Raw genomic sequence first — 17,931 nt, 5'->3', positions numbered from 1 at the left:
TTTGACTCCCATATGTGCCTTGACCGGGCAAGCCCAAGGTTTTGAACCGGCAACCTCAGCATTCCAGGTCGATGCTTTATCCACTGTGCCACCACAGGTCAGGCTTAATATGTATTTGTTGAGTAAATGTTGGGTAGAATAAGCAGAAACAGAAAAGAGAAAAAAAAAGTAGAAACTGCAATTTGTTCCATTGTCAAAAATGATGTCAGTATGACAAAATTCTAGAAATGTAACCAAAGCGTTGGTTGTTTATAAAATTAAAAATCAAATCAAGACCTCATTACTATATTCCCTGCTATGGACTGAATTGTACCCCTACCCCAAATTTATATGTTAATACCCTGATCTCTAATGTGATGGTATTTAGGGACTTGGTCTTTGGGGAAATAATTAGATTTAGATAAGGTCATGAGTGTGGGACCCCATATTTTGTGCCCTGAGAAGAAGAGACTGGAAGCTTGGTCTCTCTCCGCCATGTGGGCACACAGTAAAAAGGTGGCCATCTGCAAACCAGGATGAGGGTTCTCATCAGAACCTGATCATGCTGGCACCCTGATCCCGGACTTCTAGCCTCCAGAACTGTGAGAAAATAACATTTCTGTTATTCAAGTCACCCAGTATTTTTTAATGGCAGCCTGAGTTGGCATAATACCTCCTCAAACTGAGGAACATGCAACCAGGACCTGTATCATAATTTAATGCATCATTTAAACCAAACTGGCAAATTTACCATCAGTTAACATTTAGTAACCTGACATTTGTCTCGTATGTGTAGCCAATAGTGTTATCTGATTTGTTTTGCTCAGGAAAATTCATGACATACACTTCATAACCTTAATCATCATTCAAGTTTAATAGTGTTTTTCTCATATTATTTGTTTGTTCATTCAGAAAATAAGTAAGTGAGCATTAGCTGAATGTGAACTAAAAACATTTTTTTGCGTAAGCCCTAAATATTCTTACCAAATAATTTTTATAAGTGATATAGCTATTTTATAACCCATGGGACACCCAGTTTTAGACAGTCCCATGGCTTTTCTAGTGGATGATACAGGAAATGCATTTTTCTGGTTCATTGAAAAACATTGCAAACATGTGCTGACTTCAAGGAGGCCAGTTTTTATAGATGGAGGGAGCTCAGGACAGACTTCCATCTCTGTCTCTAGCTGTGGGACCTTGGTCAACTCAGCTTTTACTTCTTGGAGACTGTTGCATTTTACACACACACACACACACACACACACACACGTTAGTAAAATATTATCTTTGGAATTAGATTTGCTTTCTAATCCCAGTTCCTCCCACTAAGTGGCAACTTCTATGAGATTCACTTTTCTCATCAGCACATATCAATATAATACTAATACTTTATCTCAGAAGTTTAAATAAAACTATATGTACCATGACATGTCAATCACAAGGCCTCATATAGACTGAATGGTATTATTATCATGATAGTTATTATTGTTATTATCACCACTGTTCTAAAATCCTCAGTAGGAAACTGCATTTTCCAGTAGTTGCTTCCTCCAAAAACAGCACAATTGCAAATTGAAACCTTTGCTATTTAGTGATTTGTGTTTTTTTCCCCTTCTTTTTAAAACCATAAATCTTGCATTTTGACCTAAGGGAGCCTGGTACCTTAACAACATTGCTTGCATGTTAATGTAGAAACAAGACTGGGCTTGGCCATCACTGAACCCTTAAGTAGAAGTCAGCATTCCTCTACCTGGCATGCAAAGTGTGTAGCTAACCTATGTGTGGGCCAGACTGGCATAAGTACAATAGCTCTCTAGTCTGGGACCCAGATTGGCAGCTGAGGCTTTTAGCAATAACATGATTTCAAGTCAGATGGGTGGGAGTATGGCAATTCCAGGCAACCAGTCCCCTTAGAATACGTGTCTGAGTGAGAATAGGAGGTTCCACTCTGTCATACAAACTTACTGAAAAAATACCTCAGTTTTTACAAACAGAGACTGGTGTCTAGAATGATCATGCATACTAATTTATAGTTTAGAAGGGAAGGACATGAAGAGCTTTGTTCCCATCACCACTGTCATGACCTATTCTAATACATGTCTCTTAATATCAAGTATGTGACATCTGTTCTACAAAGAAAATAATACAACTGTTTTAGTCAAGGTAAATAACTGCTGTAATGAACAGTGACTTCCTACAATACCCATTCATTCTTCCCTCATGTTTTACAACATTGCAGTTGGCCAATGACAGTGGGAGAGTAATTGTCTGGGAACCCAGGGTTTTTTAGTCTGGTGACACTGCTACCCCTCATAGGCCTTTCCTATGTTCTTAACATCTGGCCAAGATGTGAATGAAGAGAGAATTTCAAGGATTGTACAGGAGGCTTTGGGAGCCAGACTGCCTGCCTCAGGCCTACTCCGTTCCCTGGCCCCACTTCATTGCAAGGAACTGAGAAATGTTGTTTAGTTCTGTGCCCAGGAGGATTTGCTAAGCACATGCCAATGTTTCTGCCAGAATATCATTTCAATATCTGAGGGAAATGTGATGGAGCTTGAAATAGGAAAGTTTTAAACATCAGCCGTGTAAAATGTGAAATGGAGTCGTTTTATATTGTGACAAGGCAAAATTTACATTTTTTGACAAGAAAATAAAAATAATAAAAACTCATGAGTTTCAAAACAGACATTCCATAAACACTTAATTATTTTGAGTGCCTTTATTTTGCAAATGGCTTAGTTATGTATGAAGGAACTGGTAGACTGGGTAAAGGAACAGAGCCATAAACAGGGATTATAATGGAGAGGGTTACTGCAGACAGCTTGAGAACATTTTTGAGGTAACCTGATTAATTGGAAACGAACAGAGGTCAGATTGAACATTCTTTCCTTCAGCAGGTCAGCTGGACTATCAACAAAATTAATATAGATGTTCCAGAAGAACTTGAGAGTTGAGCTGTGAATTATACAGAGCCACCTATCTGTGTCAAGTCTGACCATCGATAGTTTAATCCGTATTCCGCCTTATTCAGGGGAAGTCTGTATCCTTCCTTCAGGGGGTTTCTGGGTAATTTGAGTAGAAACCTAGTTTGTGAGGGTTTCTATCTTTCCCAAATGTTTTCTTTCCATTTTTTTTTCCTCTTGGGTTTCTGAGGAGTTGAACTGTATATAAACATATACTTCATGGTGGGTGCAAAAAAGCTCCCTGCCAAAAATAGAGGAGCATCATTCTAGAGGTTAGGTGGCAGCAAATTGAACTTAGCAAAATTAAATAAAGTTTTCTTCTGTACAGATTCAGCATGATATTTCCCATTGCTAGTAGTGCTTGTAATAGCATCATGGGGTAGGCAGCTATCCGCAAATCTTTAGAGAGTTTTGCTCTGAAAGTAGTAAAATGTTAAGAGGTCTTTATGTGAAGATTTTAACTAAGAAACTTAAAATTAACATTTAAGCACCTAATTGGTATGTCTGAATTTTATGTCTTTCTGTGCAATTCAAACATGCATGAGTGAAATTATTACATAATAAATATAATAATATTAGAAGTGTTATTTAATGCCTCATGCATCCATAGTGGTGTGTGGGATAGGGTTGGAAGGCAGCCTCAGTTTCCCCACTCCTCCACACGTTGATTCTGAGTATGTAAACACTGCAGCATTTTTTATTTTTATTTTTGAATGCACTAGTTGGATTAGACCAGTCTCTTCCCACCATCCTTTCTCTTTTTACCTTTCTTTAGCTCTCTAGTCGCATAAGTGTAGGTTCCTCTAAAACCTCAGCTGAGGTGAGTGTTACAATTTTTTTTTTGTATGTAAAATTTAAAAATACTAGCTGTTTTTTTCAATAGTGGGGCAAATTTGGATTCTTTTGACATCCTTTGGTATTAACATGATTACATGATTAAAATCAGTGGGGTTTTTGTTGTTCCTTTTTCTTTTCCCTAAACTAGAGTAGTTAGTTATTGATGGGCTTTCAATATAAAATATTTCAGCCAAAAACACTTTTTTTTTTTACAGAGATAGAGAGAGAGTCAGAGAGAGGGATAGACAGACAGGAATGAAGAGAGATGAGAAGTATCAATCATCAGTTTTTCTTTGCGACACCTTAGTTGTTCATTGATTGCTTTCTCATATGTGCCTTGACTGCAGGTCTTCAGCAGACCGAGTAACCAACCCCTTGTTCAAGCCAGCGACCTTGGGTCCAAGCTGGTGAGCTTTGCTCAAACCAGATGAGCCCGCGCTCAAGCTGGCAACCTCGGGATCTCGAACCTGGGTCCTCTGCATCCCAGTCCGACCCTCTATCCAATGCACCACCGCCTGGTCAGGCCAAAAATATTTTTCTGAAGGTTATATTTTTCAATCTTTTTACTGCAAGTACACTAACTACAATGAATGACAATTATGCTTTGTGTACTATAAATTATATTTTCATTTTGGCCTTTAGTATAATTTGTATGACAAGTTCATTTTTTCTGTTGAGCTTACTTGCTGCTTTCACATGAGGAGCATGTATTCCTTTTTCTCTATTCTGATGATCTGTTTTACTCTCCAGGTAGTCTGGACAAGGCTAGAATAATCTACAAAGAATGATTACACTCCATATAACTAAAGTTACTAATTCAACACTATGACTATTTTTTTTGGAAAGGATTCATTTAGAACCTTCCTAGAAGGAAAATAGATTAGGCAAATGTTCTTATCATCATCATCACCATCATCATCAAATGTGTAAGTTCCCTTGTGCTCAGCAGAATCACATGTGACTTAAAAATTATTTGATTTACTGTGGTCATTTTCATTGATGGCTCTAAGAATGGCCACAAATTTAGAAACACCAATCTCTGTAATCTATCTTTAGAAATAATGATTAACTGGACCCAAACACTTGATAATTGCAAATTCTAAGACCATGTGGGCACCATCAAAATCAGAAATATGGCCAAGGATTTGGTTTAGTCCCTTTTCTTTGGTGATGATACTCAATTGATGAGATGTAAAAACAGATATAAAATATAGCCTATGGGCTGTATACAGGATGGGCCAAAAGTAGGTGTAGAGGTGTTTGTATGAAAACTAATATAATAATTAATAAATAATAATAATGCAAGAAAAAAATCTGTGTTTTGTGTACTCACCGCTGTAAATCTATTTTTGCCTCACCTTGTATTATTGGCATATATGTTCAGTTAGGCCTGCCTTGTTTTGCTTTCTTTTATGTGTTGACTAACATCAAAAAAGATATTAGGAAATGTGGATCCTAATTCCTTTTGAAAAGTCAAAATTCTCACACCCCAAAGATTCTTTTTCTTTAAGGCAACCTGCATCTGTGTAGTAGTGCATGTACTTTCAGAAGCCTGTAGTCCCTATTCCTCATTCAAGTACAGCCTAATATTTTATCCTGCTTGTGTGATATATTTTGCCTCACTGATCCCTACAGGCACTCTGTTTGCAAGCCTTAAACAAAAGCATGCTCTGTGGGCTACTCAGAAAACACTTGTCCTGGAAACCCTGGGCCTGGGTAGTTGTGACTGTAATGTCTCTGGGTCTGTTTCCTCATGCATTCACTTGGTCTGAATAAATTTCTTTTGATGAGATTTCAGGATAGTTATAACCTTCAACTAAGAAAATGCGTGTAAAAATACTTTGAAGTGCTACAAGTATAAAAACATATTAATTATATCCAGGTACAAAAATCAGATATAATTTGTAGATAAAATTTTGAGTTTCTTTTGCTGAGAACAGTATTGGCCCTGTGGAAGAAGTAAATAATAATAAAAAAAAAGCCTGTCCCTGGTCTGAAGCAGAAATATTCTATTTCATAGGCAGCTGGTGTCAGAGGAAGAGCCTGATGTTTAGTGGGAAGAGCTGCACAGGAGTCCTGAAAGCTGTGCATAAGTCATTGCACTCCCTGAACCTCATGTTTTCATTGATAAAACATGGAAGACAGGACCTGGCCCCTGAATTCACAGGCTTGTGGGCAGAATCAAATGAAATAAAGTATGTGAAAGTAATGAATAAACTCTAAGACATTGTTTTAATATAGTGACAATTTGTATTAGGAATAAAATATGAACACATATACTAAGCACATTTACAATGCCTAATATTTACACACCTTCAGATTTTGAAGCAATGACAGAATAGTTTTGAATTAAGTCAGAGACAGCTTTTAGGAAGAGAAAAATTTTGACTGAATCTCATTTCTGGCCATAAGTCCGAGAATAGGCCTGTTTTGCTAATTAAAATAAGCTTTTTTATTTGTGTTTTACACCTTAGTTGTGACAGGAATTAGATGTTTCATGTATTCTTCCAATTACTTGCTTCAATATAATACATATATAAAATTAAATTTAGAAAGTGAAAAAAATAACTTGTGATGATTTTGTGACTAAAAAGTCTCAGGACATTAATTAGAACTGGAAGGTATCTTTGAGTCGACAATTTACAAACCAGAAAACAGAAGAACAGCTCGACCTGTGGTGGCACAGTGGATAAAGCATCGACCTGGAAGGCCGAGGTCACCAGTTTAAAACCCTGGGCTTGCCAGGTCAAGACACATAAGGGAAGCAACTACTAAAAGTTGATGCTGCCCGCTCCCCCTCCCCATCTAAAATCAATCAATAAATAAAAAGAAAGAAAACAGAATAAGAGAGGACTTAAATATCTTGTGCAAATTTTCAGAGCTATAAAGTTTCAGGGCTAGCAGTCAAAACCGGGGGTATGGACTCCAGTGTTCCTTCTGCTGCACCACATTGATGTTGGGGCAACTTCTGGCCAATAAGATGGAATTGAATCACTGGATATTTAGATAATCAAATTGGGCTAGGGACGTAGAGGAGGAATGAAGTGTTAATAAAACCGCTGTGAATAAGGAAGTGAGTTGTGGGCTAACCGGAGCTCTTGTAAAGAAAATAAAGAGTGTGTGTTCTTCTCCCACACTAGTAACCCCCTTCCCACTCTACTCCTGCCATTCTTTCAACGCCCGAATACCACCACCTTGACATTTTCAGACGTGTCTTAAACTTTAGCACGCCCTTGCAGTTCTGGGACACGGGTGAAATTATTTTTCTGATCAGCACGCTAGAAGAGGACAGCTCCTCCAGGAAAATGCAAAATTTTCAAACACCCAATCAGAGGGGAGAAAGAACTCGGCCACTGGAACAGTTTCTACTGCAGGCCCAGAAACATCTGCTCTTCCTCCCAGTTACCCGACATAGGCGAGTGTGAGCTTTCTTCTCTCCCCCCTCCCCCCAACCCTAAGGGCACTGTCCCGAGTCCTTGCTGTAAAGAAGTTTAGAGCCTGAATTAGGTCATCCTTCCAGGTGTCTGGTGATGGGCTCTCTCTGGAATTTGTTTCTTTCCTCTCCACCAGCTTTCAGTTTCCCTCGTTCCTCTTCCCTACTTGGTTGGAGAGGGGCAGAGGCATCGATCCCCCGGGGCGCGTCGGCTGCTTGTAATTCGGGTTCCAAGCTCCCGAGAAGGCTCTTTCGGGAGGACAACAGAGAGGCTGGGTGGCGAGTGGCGGTGGCAGTTCTCTTGCAATTAGCGAAAGTTCCCGTTGGCTGTGGAGACGGATGCCCTTCCTGGGTCCACCCCTCGTCCCACATCGCGTCCTGCTGCCTGGGAAGGGGCTTCGGAGGCAGGCAGGCAAGCAAAAGGCGGGCTCCACCAAAGTCGAGCTGCTTGGTTTTCTCCTCCCTGGCCACAGATGGCCATGGGCTCCCCGCTTCCCCCTGCAGCCCCCCGCTGCCGCCGCCGCCTTGGCCTTCCCCAGCAGCGACTGCTGGATGACGGCGCTGTCAGTGGTTGGATCGGAGCTGGCGGCTCAGACGGGACAACGGGGGTGGAGGAGTGGGGAAGGGAGGGAGTGGAAAAGAGGGAGGTCAGCTCTGGGCGGGCGCTCCGGGGACCCAGCGCTGCCCCCTCCAGCAGCAGGAGCAGCACAGCAGCAGCCACAGCCGCAGCCACGGTGGCCACAGCAGCGCGAGTGCGAGGCTGGCAGAGCGGCGGCGGAGAGCAGAGGGGCGGCGGCGCCCGCCCCAGCCAGGCCGAGCGGAGCCGAGCGCGCCGGGCCGCCACGGCAGCCTCCGCGCAGATGCCAGCACAGCAACAAAGAGCTCGCTGAGCTGAGAGCCGCGGCGAGAGCTCGCCTGGAAGGCACGGCGCCGGCTCCAGGAGCCGGGTGGCAGCCGCAGGAAGCTCGTGGGGTTTCTGGAGGAGGACAGGGGCAGAAGATGGCCAAGAAGAGAAAGCCCCCCAGCATCAAGGGTGAGTTGCGCCCCATTCCCACCTCGTCCCATCCCACCTCCCACCCGCGGTCCGCCCCTCCGGCCGGCCTGTGTACGTTCAGACTCGACCAAGGGGAAGGGCTGCCTGCCTGGGAAGAGTTTGCCTTCTCTGGGAGAGGAGGGGACCCCGGAACTACTGCACCCCTTTTGCCTCCGGGGAGACTCTGACAGGAGTTTGTCCCGTTTTTGTAACCTGGGATAACCCCTGGAGACTCTATCTCTCACCCCACCCCTTTACTACTCCACGAGCTTGGGTATCTGTTGCACCTTCCTTCCTAGGGGTAGTCAGGGTAGTGGGAAGAGAAGCGACTCTCGGCTCCTAGAGTCTCATCCTTTCTCGTAATGAAGCTGCTGCTGCTGTGTGTGTGTGTGTGTGTGTGTGTGTGTGTGTGTGTGTATGTGTGTGTGTGTGTGTGTGTGAGAGAGAGAGAGAGAGAGAGAGAGGGAGAGAGAGAGAGGGAGAGAGAGAGTTTCTCGTGGTCTTCTTTCCCTCCCCTTCATCCCCAGGGTAAATAGTTCTGCATCCATTTTCTCAAGCTCCTTCCTCAGGCGGAGAGAGGAGCTGTCAGGCTCTCCTTTTCGTGCGGTCAAGGGGACTTGCTACCAGCCAGGTCCTCGCGCGCTATTTCCTTTATCTGCCTGCCCAGGCGGGCTGTGACTCCAGCCGAACATCTTCCCTGTTGCTCTTTTGGAACCAGAGCTTCCAAAGTTGGAAAGTTCGGGGCGGGGTGGGGGGCAAGAATAGATGGCAGGGAGGACAAGGAAGAGGTGACTGGAGGCTCCTGGCGTGATCCTGGATGAACTTGGGAGGGAGCCTCCTGGGCAGCATCCGGCCAGGGGGCGTCCCCAGGACCGAAGAGCATCACGGAGCGGAGAGCAAGTGCACTGGCCGCCGGCACCTGGATCGCTGACTCGTCGAGGTCGCAGCTCGCGGCTCCCTGGTGCTCCCGAACTCTCGCTGGGAACCAGTAGTGGCCTGAGGTGTCCGCAGCACTGCGGAGAGGCAGGCCGGCTCCACACCACGAGCGAGTGTGGAAGCCTGTACACCAGGGAACTGGACCTGAGCATTGTAAGGGGGAAGAAGCGGCTGCGTTTGAAGTTGGATTTCGACCCAAAGGGCCCAATGGCCCCAATGGCCCAGGAGGCGGAGACTTATTGCGCTGTAGAATGATATAAAATAGGACCAGGACTCAGAGAAGGGAGGACGTGTTATTGAATATATATCGGCTTGGTTCACAGCAGCTAGCTTGGCTTTGGCATGCTTATCTCCCCCTCCCCCCAAGTCTTTCTCGAGGGAGCTTAGCTCTACTCTAGAGGTCACTAAAGGGACACAACTTTATCTTGGTGCTTCAGCTTGCTTTTTAATTTCTCTGGAGTACTCAAATCACTTATTGGAAAGGGTTTAAAACCACGATCCTTAATCTTTTGGAAGGCATTACTACAAAACACCGCAGATCTTCTGCTTGGAACTGTAAAATATATATAATAATTTTATTGCAGTGTATTTCCTTAAAAATATTACAGGTCCTGTAAGATGGAAGAGGAAAAAACCTGATTTTTTTTTCTCCCAATGAATTAGTACATGTTTTTAGCGGTAGATAATTCAGAATGAGAATACATTCATTTACAGTTTCCTTACCATAATATTAGAGAACTAGTCTGAACCCAGATTGACAAGGTGCATTAGCTACACTTTTGGTTCACTCATTTTTTATGGAACAATATGGCATGATGAGGCAAACAGAAGGATTGGTTTTCAACACTGCTGCTGTGGCTATTGATTGGCAGGACAACATTTCTAACCCACCCCAAACCTTGCAGATGGTAAATGGCCCATGAAGAGTGGAAAACATTTTAGAGTTTTACAGTGCGTGCTAGCTAGAGACAATCTCACCTTTGAAATTAATCTTGGCAGAAGCACAAAAAGATAGACATGAGATAAAATTAATGAGACGTGAACTTTCTCCTTTGATGTAGACACCTTTCTTTACTCCCCCACCCCAAGACACCAAGAACCTTTGTTTTGTATGCCAAGATAAGATTGTATTTTCTTACATTTGATAGTGATATAATTGAAAAATAATTGTTAGTAGAGTTTTGCCATTTAAGTGTTAATAGCTCCTCTGGAAAAATTAATGATCAAGCTTTGCTAGGACATGTATTCTCAAAAAGTTTTTATTATAGTTCTTTAAAAATATTTTTTTCTCATGCTACATGTTTTTCTTAAAGGGAAAGTTATTTAGCTCTTATTGACTTGTGTTTATCTCTCTCTCTCTTTACTAATGTTTCTCCCTCTTTTTTGTTACCAGTTCATTTAATTTTTCTTAGAATGATACTTTTTTTTAATCCTTGGAATTTCACTTTAGCAAAGCAGGATTAATTGTGATTTTTATAGATAACAAATGCAAACCCAGGAAGCTGTAATCCATTGATTTGCCTCAGTTTGTAGAGAGCTCTACAGAAGCAGCTGGCTGAAGCCTCGCTGAACTACTCTCAGACATCTGCTTCTAAGTTACAGTCAAGTCAACTAGAATTAGTTACCTAGCCCTGGTTGGCAAACTGTGGTTCACGAACCACGTGCGGCTGTTTGGCCCCTTGAGTGTGGCTCTTCCACAAAATACCATGTGCGGGTGCTACCTCAATAAGGCATGTACCTACCTATATAGTTTAAGTTTAAAAAATTTGGCTCTCAAAAGAAATTTCAATTGTTGAACTGTTGATATTTGGCTCAGTTGACTAATGAGTTTGCTGACTACCTAGTGGAAACCCAAATGCTTAATTTCTAGGCTTTTTGTTTATTTTTGGAAGGATGCAGAGGTGAACTTTGCTAGATAATAAACTATAGGTTTAGCAATGCATTTCATGCTGTGTTGGTTATCTTCTTTTGAGTTCCGTTTCTCTGCTTAGCTACACTGAATATAGAGACAGATCATTTGTTGGATCATGTGACAGACAAGTTGTCCATTCGCTTCTGAAGTCCTAGCAGTAAAGACTACATATTTAGAACAGCTTGAAATTGGCAAAAGGGAAATATAGTTTCTTAACATCAGCAGAAGAATAAAAACGAGTTGGCAGTATTTCTCAAAGGATACTTGCATCTTTTTGTGATAACCTCGTCAAAGAACAACTTTTCAGAAAAGCAATGGAATACTTAACAATCCAATATTTATAATGTTTTCATGAAAAAGTGCTATAGTTCATGATCAATAAAAGACTTATAAACATGTTAATTATATCAATTATAATGATATTAACCCCTCCCATTTTTCCAATATTACTACATATATATACTTGTATAATATTAATATATATATATATATATATATATATATATATTTGCAACAGACAGCGAGAGAGACAGAGAGAGGGACAGACGGACAGAAAGAGAGATGACAAGCATCAATCCTTCATTGTGGCTCCTTAGTTGTCCATTGGTTGCGTTCTCATATGTGCCTTGACCGGGGGGCTATGGCAGAGCAAGTGACCCCTTGCTCAAGCCAGCAACCTTGGGTTCAAGCCAGCAACCTTGGGCTTCAAGCCAGATACCTTTGAGCTCAAGCCAATAACCATGGGGTCATGTCTATGATCCCACACTCAAGCCAGCAACCCCACACTCAAGCTGGATGAGCCCACGCTCAAGCCGGCCACCTCGGGGTTTTGAACCTGGGTCCTCAGCATCCCAGTCTGACACTCTATTCACTGTGCCACCACCTGGTCAGGCTACAACAAGGATTTTTTATTTAATTACTTAAGTTTAAAAGTATATAAAAAAAGCTGCTGTCCCTGAAATTACGCTCAAAAATTGGAATGTAACCCCAAACGTCTAACAAATATCCACTGACTGCCTATTGCACTTAAAATAAAATCTTTCCTTCTCTTCCCCTTTCTCTCTCTTCCCCTCTTGAAGCCAATGGCTTGATTGGTTCAAGCATCGGCCCTGGGTGGGTCTGAGAATAGCTCTGTTGATTCTACCCCAGACAGGGGTTGATGGGTGGATCCGGTTGGGGCACATGCAGGAGTGCGTCTCTCTATTTCCCCTTCTTTCACTTAAAATAAAAAAAAAGGTATGCCTGGGCCATCTATTTATGCATTCATTTAGCACATATTTATTGTGCACTCAATATGTACCAACAAAACACAGAATGCAGTGATGAACATGACAGACAATGGGGAGTATATTAAGAGGGGGCCTGGGAAGAGCAAGAAAACAAATGGATAAATAAGAAAATTTCACAACAATTAATGCCATGAATAAAATAAAATGTTGCGCTAGAAAGTGATTGTGAGGCTACTTCAGATTGTCTGAAGAAGTGACATTTGAACTGGGAACCAAATAATGAAGAATAATTTGCAGGCCCAAAACTGAACATAGCACTATAAGCCTGAAGGCAGCCATGAGGTTGCAGCATGGTCTGTTCCAGTACAGGATGAAGGCCCATTTGGCTGAATGGTGGTATGTGAGGTAGAGACAGGTTGGGAGAGGACAGATCTTTTTGACCCTAAACAAGAGTGTAGATTTTATTTTACGTGCAATAGGCAGTCAGTGGATATTTGTTAGACGTTTGGGGTTACATTCCAATTTTTGAGCATAATTTCAGGGACAGCAGCTTTTTTATATCAAGCACTAGGCCAAGTAAAGCTACCCAATGTATTTCACTTTTCTAAAAGATCTAGTTATACTCAGGTATCTGTTATAGTCACCAAAACATGTACAGTATTTTGAGCTGCGATGTTGATAGCATCTTTAGGAATCTGGTTAAAAAGAAAACCTTAAAGTAAATGAAGACTAGCTTGACCAGGCAGTGGCACAGTGGATAGAGCATCGGCCTGGGATACTGAGGACCCAGGTTCAAAACCTTGAGGTCCCTGGCTTGAGTGTGGGATCATAGACATGGCCCCATAACTGATGGCTTGAGCCCAAAGGTTGTTGGCTTGAGCCCAAGGTCACTGACTTGAGCAAGGGGTTATTGGCTCAAATGGAGGGCCCCCCCACTCCCCTGTCAAGGCACATATGAGAAAGCAATCAATGAACCACTAAGATGCCATAATAAAGAATCTATGCTTCTCATTTCTTTCCCTTCTTGTCTGTCTTGCTCGCGCGTGTGCGCATATGCATACTAAAAAAAAAGAAGACTAATTCAACATTTTAGTAAAGATTATCAGGTTAGTCTCACCCATCTAGCAAGCAAGTCTTCAGGAAAACATAATGTTAGAAGGGAGGATTACAAAGAGTCTGGAACATCGCTGAGCAGTAAGTAGGTAGAAGAAAGAAGGCAGCATGACAGGTTCCTAGTTATTGAAAAAGGGACATGTCAGAAGAGTGATGCTGGGAAAGGGAATGTGGGAAAGCCTCTAAAGCATCATCAGCCAATTCATGATTTTGCCAAGAGAAGCAGAAGCCTGATGTGCGAGTGTTCCAAGAGAAATGCTCCAATCCAAGCACAAAGGAAGTTCAAATCAGGCTACCTTTATGCTTTTGACTGATCTTTTACTTGTGAAGCATAACCACAAAAAACATACAGGCTTTTAAAAAGATATCTTTGATTTTACTAATCATTATTAGATTGTTCTTATAGATTGCAAACTTCACTGATGAAAATAGCATGAAAAATATAATGATGAAAACTGCCATATGTTGGAGGTGGCTGCTTGACTGCGAGTTTGCAGGACAACTATGCTTTTGAGTTTCTGCTTTTACTGTGGAGATGTTGGTGGTGATGGTGGGGCGAAATGAGGTCTGTTGGATGATTTTCTGCCCTCCTAACATTTGTGGCAGAAGGTGCTATGATATTTAGAGAAGACATAATAATTATTTTAAAGTTCTCCACTGCTTCCTCCCACCTCCAAATTGCTTCTTTGCCGAACCTTAACAATATAATATACAAAAAATTTTGAGGCTTCAAGGCTTTGCTCAGTCCCCCCCTTCCTTTATACTTCAAGTCTTTCTTTTGAAGCTAAGAAGGAATTATGTAACTAAGAGTGGATCTGGCCCTTAGTGATACTGTAACACAATGTGTTTATGACATCAGCTTTTCCCTGTAGAGTTAGGAGTAATAGTATGTTAGAGTTGGAAGAAAAGTCCAGTGTTTATAGAGATCCTGGAGGAATGATAAGAGTACGAGGTGAGTGATGCTGCTAAATATATGTCTATAAGGAACCCGATTAAGTTTATTATTGGTAGATACATATTCTATATAAGTCATGATATATACCATATTTCCCCATGTATAAGACATACCCTCTTTTGAAAAATTTGGGGTCTAATCTGGGGTGCGTCCTATACAGTGGTTGTAGATTTTTTTACTTGCATTTCCCGCTTTTTTGTGCTTGTTTTTGCATTTATTGTTGAAGACAGTGATTCATCATCAGACACAGATGAGGACAAGCTAATGGATGGGAATTTTGACAGTGATGAGGAGTTGTATGAATTTTATGACAAATAAAATTTGAGTTCAATAACTTTATGTAATACAGTTTTTTTTCAAATCTCAGGCCCCAAAATTAAGATGTGTCTTATACATGGGAGTGTCTTTTACATGGGGAAATATGGTATATATCTTGATTATTTATATAAGTTAAGATACAGTTGTAAGTCAAGATATATTTTATAATTTTATATATAATTTAAGTCAAGATATAATGCATATATCTCTTTTTTCTTTCTTTCTTTTTTTTTTTTTTAGAGAGAGAGAGGGACAGACAGGGATAGACAGACAGGAAGGCAAGAGATAAGAAGCATCAACTCATAGTTGTGGCACCTTAGTTGTTTATTGATTGCTTTCTCATATGTGCCTTGACCCAGGGGTAGGGGTGTCTCTAGCCAGTGACCCTTTGCTCAATCCAGCAACCTTGGGCTCAAGTCAGCAACCTTGGGCTTCAAGACAGTGACTATGGTGTCATGTCTATGATTTCACACTGAAGCCAGTGGCCCTGTGCTCAAGCCAGATGAGACCACGCTCAAGCCAGATGAGCCTACACTTAAGCTGGGTTTCAAACCCGGGTCCTCAGTGTCCTACCCAGAAGGAGGCTCCATTCACTGGGCCATCACCAGGTCAGACCATATATCTTGATATATATAAAACAGAACTCAGTTCCCAATTTATATTCAGGTTTCACTATTTTGTATAGGAGTGTGGTAATATCTGCATTTTACATATGAGGAAATTGAGGTACATAGACATTAGGTGCTTTCTTGATGTTATGCCTGTGAATAGAGGTATAACCAAGGCCCTGCAACTCTTTTTTTTGTCTACATCTAGTCTTTTAACATCTGTTCACTCTACTCCAGGTGTGTCAAATCTAACACAGGAAGGTCAGACTTTTTCCTCCTGCTAAATCAGGAGGATGATATATCTTATACTGTCCTCAGAAGTGTCACAACTTTATTGTTTGTGATCCACTTTTAAAATTAGAAATACATCACTAACAAAAAGTAGGCTACTGCTCACAGATGCTGAGGTGGTATTGTATGAAGATTTTAGGGCTCTCTAGAGATGGGAAGTTAAGGCAAGGTGAACAAATTTTTTCACTTTTTGAAGTGGTGTACGTAGGAAGAGATGCATTTGGGTCATCTCTGAGGTGGATTGAGACTATTTTACTGTTCTTGTGGTAAGCCATTTGACTACTGTGGTAGCAGCCCACGTTCACAATGGCCTCATGGTCTTTGCCTACTGGTATTCACACCTTGACATACAGGTATTCACATCTCTTCAGCACTGGATCTGGACTGACCTGTGTGGCCAGTAGAGCACAAGTAGAAGGCTACATTGTACAGAAAGGCATTGTGGCTTCTGCTTTGCTTTTGTGTATGCTTTGTTCTCTTATATTGCTTGCTTTGGGGAGAACCAGCTGCCATGCTGTGAAAATGTCCAAGTGTTCCTGTGAAGAGGCTTGTGTGACAAGGAGCAGGGGCCTTCTGCTAGCAGCCAGCACCAGCACCCTAGCCATATGGGTGATCTACCTTGGATACAGAGCCTCCAGCCTGGTTACACCTTCCTGTATCTGCTGCCTTAGCTAACATCTGACTAAACCTCATGAGAAACCCTGACCCAGAACTACCCAACTGTGCTGCATCTGAATTCCTGTATTGCAGAAACTACGGGAGATACTAAATGCCTACTACTGTCAGAAGCCACTAAATTTTGGGGTAATTGGTTGCAAGCATTTGATAATGAATACATATGTGATTCATTGTTTTTTGCACCTTGACATTGAAAGGTAGAGACCCTCTTACTCTGTGTAAATATTAAAGGAGATGTGTATATGCAAGGATGGGGTCCTCAGGTTATGACACAGTTCTGTTTCTATGACAGTGATGTAACCTGAATTTTGGTGTAAGTTGAAACATATCCTAGGCTAAGTCATTTATCTCTCCTAACACAGTTGTAAAATCATAATCTAGAACATAAAAACACAACTAAGTAACAGAAAAAGGACATAAATATCCTGTGCTGTACATTATATCGCGTATTCTTTCACCATGCACAACCAAACTAGTTCACCCACATAGTCCATAAGTATAACACTAACAGCGTAAACCAAAATACTCATGCCTCAATTTTTTAAAGTTTTTATGGGAGTGAGCGTCGTAAACTCAGAATGTCCTATGTCAAGACTGTTATAACCCAAGGACCCCCATATATATATATGGTGTAAGTTGAAACATATCCTAGGCTAAGTCATTTATCTCTCCTAACACAGGAGAGATAAATATATATATTTATCTATATATATTTATATATATATATAGATAAATATATAATTGGGGTAATTGGTTGCAAGCATTTGATAATGAATACATATGTGATTCATTGTTTTTTGCACCTTGACCCTGAAAGGTAGAGACAGGTGTTTATATATATATATATATATATATATAAACACCTTTCACTGTTGGGGTTAATTTACTTTATACAATTACTCTAGGATTTCCTCTGTATCTCATTCACTCCTGAGAATAAAAGGAACACTGTAATTCACTAATTATTGCTAATCTTCATCACTAATTTCAGCATTGGCCTTGAATTCCTCCTAATCCTATTCCTACTTTAGTGAGTTGGGCTGACAACCTGCAGTTCTCTTTTGCTATTTCCTTTGTTCTTTTTAGCAGCTTATTTCCTTCTCTATTTTGGGGGATTTTCATTCCTAGCCTGCTGATTCACTTAGTTTAGAAGGTACCTTCCAAGTAGAAGCCCACCAAAATAAAAACAAGAGTGATAGAGAATGTAAAGATCTTAAAAATACTCCAATAGCCCCAAACTTCACAGCGCTCCAAACTGAAAAGACAAAAAGTTCCTTAAAACTTAAAATCTCCTATTATCTATTCTTCCCTGCTTAAAATCCCCCTCCCGCCCTGGCCGGTTGGCTCAGCGGTAGAGCGTCGGCCTAGCGTGAGGAGGACCCGGGTTCGATTCCCGGCCAGGGCACACAGGAGAAGCGCCCATTTGCTTCTCCACCCCTCCGCTGCACTTTCCTCTCTGTCTCTCTCTTCCCCTCCCGCAGCCAAGGCTCCATTGGAGCAAAGATGATGGCCCGGGCGCTGGGGATGGCTCTGTGGCCTCTGCCCCAGGCGCTAGAGTGGCTCTGGTCGCAACATGGCGACGCCCAGGATGGGCAGAGCATCGCCCCCTGGTAGGCAGAGCATCGCCCCTGGTGGGCGTGCCGGGT

General features: G+C 41.7%; 1 protein-coding gene across 3 annotated transcripts in view; it reads left to right on the top strand.

Annotated features, from left to right (window-relative positions):
- The first annotated feature begins 7,994 nt into the window (after nucleotides 1–7,994).
- The window catches only part of SLC44A5 (solute carrier family 44 member 5), a 433,851-nt gene continuing 423,914 nt past the window's right edge, over nucleotides 7,995–17,931 (top strand). For 2 of the 3 annotated variants that reach the window (XM_066372206.1, XM_066372205.1), the window contains exon 1: nucleotides 7,995–8,245. In XM_066372206.1, coding sequence (XP_066228303.1) covers nucleotides 8,212–8,245 — 34 coding nt within the window. In that variant the 5' untranslated portion in view covers nucleotides 7,995–8,211. The remainder of the gene's footprint in view (nucleotides 8,246–17,931) is intronic. The other variant, XM_066372207.1, reaches the window with a different exon arrangement.

Source organism: Saccopteryx leptura, chromosome 3 (genome assembly GCF_036850995.1).
Source record: "Saccopteryx leptura isolate mSacLep1 chromosome 3, mSacLep1_pri_phased_curated, whole genome shotgun sequence".
NCBI lineage: Eukaryota > Metazoa > Chordata > Mammalia > Chiroptera > Emballonuridae > Saccopteryx > Saccopteryx leptura.
Note: the sequence above shows the minus strand (reverse complement) of the source record. Positions and strands in the feature narration are given on the sequence as shown.